Source organism: Trypanosoma equiperdum (assembly GCF_001457755.1).
Source record: "Trypanosoma equiperdum strain OVI genome assembly, contig: ctg_192, whole genome shotgun sequence".
Lineage (NCBI taxonomy): Eukaryota > Euglenozoa > Kinetoplastea > Trypanosomatida > Trypanosomatidae > Trypanosoma > Trypanosoma equiperdum.
Window position 1 is genome coordinate 1 of NW_027123982.1, and position 5,675 is coordinate 5,675.

The following is a 5,675-nucleotide window of genomic DNA, read 5'->3' on the forward strand; positions in this document are numbered from 1 at the left end:
CCGGTAGCTAGTCGTATTATTTCGCAAAGTGCATGGTATTCGGCTGCATTTTCGCTTGCTGCTATGTTGGCTCTTACTTTCCTGCTATGAGTTAGGCATAGAAAAGCAAGTATGGTCAGCGCCTTCATGTTTTCTGAGCCGCTACTATGCCTATGTTTTCGTGACGCTTGGCACTGAAAATGAAAAGAGTGACGTTGCTATCCAATAAATTTTGTGTGAGTTGTGATTATTTCCTGGGGTTGAACAAGTGGGATGTGGCACAAATTTTTGTCTTTTCCTCGCCATACTCCGTTCTGTTTCTCTGTTTATTTTTGTACAGGCATATATACGTCTGAACGTTTCTACAATTTTGTGACCGCTTCTGTTCCACCTATACTTTAAAAAAACAACTTAGTGTGCCATTTATGGTCAGTAAATTATGATATGTCGAAACATTTCTGCCGTTTTAACTCACAGTGTTGATTAATCGCCTTTTCTATCTATTCCCTTTGTACACTAACTATCTACTGGTAGGATATGTTTAAAAAATTTTTCTACATCTGAAACAAGTTAAAGCTTATGGTCGCTTCAGCTTTCCAGTGCAGCTCAACTCTTGATGTGATGACACATTTTAAATTCCGATGGACTCTGATGTTTCTCCAGAACACATGACTTTTAGTGTTTCAAACGTCATTTCGGTTCATTGTTGTTCTTTTTCGTCTCGTGTTCAGTTTACTGCGGTTTTTAACACGGCCTTTAGGTTTGAAACTTTTTAGTGTGTTCCATCAATGCTGAATCAGTGCGGTCTTTTACATAAATTAGTCGCTCTTTGAATGTTTTCAACGGTTTATCATTTAGAACGTAGGAGAAGAAGTTTCATTGAAAATCCCTTGTATGCCATATAAAGTTCCTCTATCAGGTCATATATGCGCTATTACCTGCAGTTTTCGTGGATCTTTTCTTCATTTTCCGCCAAATGTAATCCATTTGAATTCCTAGTTTTAAAATTCCTTTCACAATAATATTATATTGTTTCCAACAAATATTGACTATCATTATCATGTCTGACATGAGAAATGCGTTGACGTTACCTCGCAGTTACCACGTCTCTCAGTTTTCTTCTTTAATAACAGATGGATATAAGGATTCACCACTAAATTAAGAATCACAGCCGCTAAAATCATTTCTTAAGTCGCATCTACCAGTTTTAGTAAAAAAAAATGGAACGGGATATCCTCCAACATCGCTTTCTCATTCTCTGTAGTGTCGCATCTTTTGTCGTTTCATTCTGTATTTACTTCCTTTTTTGTCGTCTATTACTTATGCAGACGATGTAGAGACTCCAATTGCCTTGCATACTGAACTGTATCTCCCTACACGTCCCATTAACCATCTCCTTGTTAACGTTGATGCCCAACATCATATTTGTGTTTGCAAGTGCGAATATTCCATTTCCCTCACCCTTCATCTGCTTTTCTGCGTTTCCTTTAATAATATTCCTTGTACGTTACCATACATAATCACTTTATCACTTTATCACTTAATCACCTCCATTGTAGCAGCTCCATGGTTTTAAGTGCTTCGATTTTTGCTTTCCATTCATTCTTTTCTTCCTCTCTTATTATAACATTAGTATATACACATTCACAACACTTTTTCATCATTATTATTATTATTAATGCGCACAAAATAAACAAAATTAAAATATCACTAATTTTTTTACTCTTTCACCATACTTCATCACACCATGTATTTTACACCCAAAGGTCACTATCGTACACATTTTACTAAAAGTTTCATTTTTTTCAAAATTTGAATAATACGCAAAGTTTTTATAAAAGGGTTGAATAAAGAAAATATTAGCTAAATAGAAAATTTCATAAAATGGAACAACAATCCTAAGAATGGTAGAATACTTAAATTTTACACCTAAAAGAAAAAATGCAAGCAAAAGAGGGGCCTTGTGAATGACAAAAGAATTGCTTCCTGTGGTGTTTGTAGCTGTCACACTTTCTTTTGCTCCCTCTACTTGTTTCGGCTTGTAATCAGGATCCTTTACGCACTTTTTCTCTCCGTTTTCAGTAATTTCTTTGCATCCATCTTTGCAATTATCTTCTTTCCCTTTCTTTTCGCACGTTGCGTCTGTTTCTGTTATTTTTGTGGTTACTGTGTCTGCTGTTTTTGCTCTTTCTTCGTTGAGCTGTCTTTGGAGTTCTGCAAGCTTTTCCCTATTTAGCCGCCTGTGTAGGAGAAGGCTTTTTCTAATATCTGAGTCGGTATTTGTTTCCTTCATGTTGGTTGGCTTGGTGTTGTCATCAAGGACTTGTTTTATGCTTTGACTTTCGATTACGTCATTGATTTTTTCATGGTGGCTTTGGTCTACTTTTAGTACTTTTTTCAACAAAGCCTTTACTTCATGATCTCCGTCTGTGCCTTTCGCATTTAATTTCCCACCTTTTTTGACAGCTTTGATTAGGTCTGCCACTCGCGGTGATGAAATGACCTTTTCTAGCACCGCCTGCCGTGTTGCTCCACAGCCCTTGACCTCCGCCTTTTTCAGTTTTCCCAGCCAGTCGTACAGTACGTTTATGGTGCCGCTTTTCGTTGTCGGTTCCCAGTCCGTCGCCATGGCGTGGAGAGTTTCTGCCTTTATTCCTGTGTTGCCTCCGACACTGTTCGAAGTTACTGTTGTAAAGCCCATCATAACCGGGGCGTTGGACCTTGCTTGTTGCCATACGTGAGATGTTCCGGCTGTTGCCATGAGCAAGTAGCACTTTGTGCTGCCACTGTCGGTTGCGTCATTAGCCGTCAGCGTTTTGAACCCCTTGGCGTCGATCTCGGCTTCGTCAAAGTCCTTTTTGTCTGTTCCTGTCTCCACAACGTCCGCAGGGCATCCGAGGGCTTGTATTGAGCTTTCGTCGGGTGCATTGTCGTTTGAGGTTTTTGTTATGCATGTGCCAGTGGTCCCGCTTGCCGAAACGTGCCTGAGAAAGCTGAGGAATTCCGTTATGTGCCCGGCTGCTTTCGCTGCGTTTGCCGTAGCAGCAATCGCTACGTTGGTTATGACTTTTGTGTTGTCTATTGCCTCCTGGGCGCATGCTGATGCCGCTAGCGCAACGGCCTTTAATAGCTCAGAAGTGTTACTGTCTGTTGCTGCTTCAGCTGCTAGCTCCGCCATGATGCTCGCCTGAGCTGCCGCTTGTGCTTGTGTGACCTGATTGTCTGTCTTTGTCCGTGCTATGCTTGCCGTTTCCGTTAACGCTGATGCTACCTTGCATAACTTTTTGACATAAGCCAGGTTAAATGGCCTGCCGCTGCAGTGGATTTTGCTTGGAGTCAGCGCTAGGAGAATAATTGTTGTTACAGCCACTGCTCGTCTGCACATTCTTCTCCGTTGAGGTTTGGCTTGTCACTTTTGCTTATTTCTTTCGATGTTGCTGTGAAGAAGATACGGTCAATACTAGCAGAATTTTCTACAATTGGCGCTTGTCATTGATTCAATTTCCTGCCTCTATGTGCTTGGCATTGCGCTGTCGTTGTTTTCCAAGCAGTTGGCTGGAGACCGCGTTCGTTTAATAGGGTATTCTTATGAGTCGGTGTTGGACTTGTAAATGTTTGGGCGCGCAATTTCGAATGTTTAAAATACTGTCTACAGTGCGCTTCTTACACGCGTGTCTGACGCTTGAATCGAATTGCAAACATATATAGGCTTCCATTTGTCGCCATATTACACTACAAAGCGCCGCTTTTGTGGAGTTTTCGTCTGTTAAACCACTAATACAAGACTATTTTAATGATTTTATCGCCAGGTCCTTACATGTTCATTTATATTTTATTCTATTTCATTTCTTCTTTCTCCAAATAACTTATAACAGTCCTATCCTAAGAAGCCCCTGTTTTTAACGTTACAATTGTGTATGCGAGACCAAATTCAAGATTTCCGCAACAAAAACCTTAGTAGTAACAGATATTCACTTCTTAGTAAAATGCACCTATATTTTGAGTCTATAAGGTGCTCCCCACTGCAAAGTCGGCTGTTTCTTCGTAATACCGGTTTCTAACGCCGAAAAAAAATTCAGTTTCATATTCAGTGTGCTTCATGCCTCGGTTTTAAGACAGCAATTTTAAGCATCAAGAAAGAGTTTATGCTGCTTTTTTATAAGCTCCTTCCATTTGAAACTTGGTTTTTCTTGCCTCCTCCACTTTTACTATTATATGAGAAGGTTAGTTTACTGTTATTGCGCTTCTTCAACATTAACGATGCAGAAAACTGTAAGAGGATGAACTTTTATGTGAAACGGTGATACTAGTTCACATGCTGCATACTACACTGGATAAAATAGTGCATTTGTAAACCTCCTTATATCTAATTTACTAAATATCGTATTAAAGTTGTCTTTTTACTACCTTTGCAGGCTTGAATCTAGAAAACAATAAAATGTTTTACTCTATTTAATTGCTTTACAGTTTTTATGAGTGTAGTGGCTGGTTATCCTCAGCGCTTGCACACTATCAAGCGACGAAATAAAGTGATTATTGTAAATCTTCCTTGGCTTGTTTGAAGCATTATTCTGATTCACGCTAGTACGGTTAAAAATGCCCCTGAGTCTGGTACTTTACACAGTTGACTAAAACGATTAGCTACTTTCATGCGCCTTCTTTGTTTTTTAACAGAAGTGTGATGCAAAGTTTTAAATGAATTGTACTTCCTTTATCAGTTGCATTATCCGTTTTAAATTTCTACTTGGCCATGGGAGTGCTTTAAGTGTAAATAATACATTCTTCAAGAGATTATAAGAGCATATTAGCAATATGGTTTTTTACCTTTGACTTCCAGTGTTTCTTTGCTTTACTTCAACCAACTTTATTTGTCATGTACACTGGACAATGTTTCTTAGCATCACTCTTAAAATCGTCATTTCCTTGCGTACGATTATACGTATCGCCACGCTGCCGCTAGAAAGGTCGAAAGTTCCATCTCCACTTTCTCTTTCCTTCCCTTCTTTTGTTTCTTTTAAAATAAAATTCCCTGGTCTCTCTGTCTCTCATGGTCACTTATTTATACTCACTCATTCAAGTTACACCATTAACATCGTTTCAACTGCTTGTAGTATGGTCGGGTTTAATTACTTGTCATCATAACTGCTTTTACTATAATATTAGTGTATACGCATTTATAACAATCTCCTTTCATTGTCATATCTTTCATCATGGAAACGTTTCATAATAACACTGATTTTTCGTAACCTATCTCAATGCTATGTTTCACCCGTATACTACTGTCATACACATTTTACTAAAGTTTACATATTTTCAAATTTTCATCTAAAAGTATAAAAATGTTTTAATCTTTAGAAAAATTTAAAAAAATTCCATAAGTTAATAAAATTGAGCACCAATTCTTAAAATTATAGAATCGTAAAATGCTAATAGTCTCGCAAAAGCGGTAACCATCAGAGTTAATTTCTTATTGACAACAAAACTGGAATCCTGCAAGCATTATTTTCTCATTTGCAGCCAGTATCCTTCTTGCATGCATCCTCCAATTTACCTGTGCATGTAGATGCGGTTCTCTCATCTTTCTCTTTGTTTTCTCCCTCCCCTTTCTTTTTCGGCTTGCAAATGTCCCCATCCAGAACGCAATCTCCTTTGCAGTCATCTCCTTTTTTGTCACTGCATTCCTTATTTGCCTCTTT

General features: G+C 38.5%; 1 protein-coding gene across 1 annotated transcript; it reads right to left on the bottom strand.

The window, feature by feature from the left end:
* Positions 1–1,678: 1,678 nt before the first annotated feature.
* Positions 1,679–3,364, bottom strand: TEOVI_000053200 (Trypanosome variant surface glycoprotein (A-type), putative; the record flags this gene model as incomplete). Its single annotated transcript, XM_067223691.1, has 1 exon — positions 1,679–3,364. One exon carries the CDS (start codon positions 3,362–3,364, stop codon positions 1,679–1,681), a length of 1,686 nt encoding a protein of 561 aa, XP_067079792.1.
* Between the last annotated feature and the right edge of the window lie 2,311 nt (positions 3,365–5,675).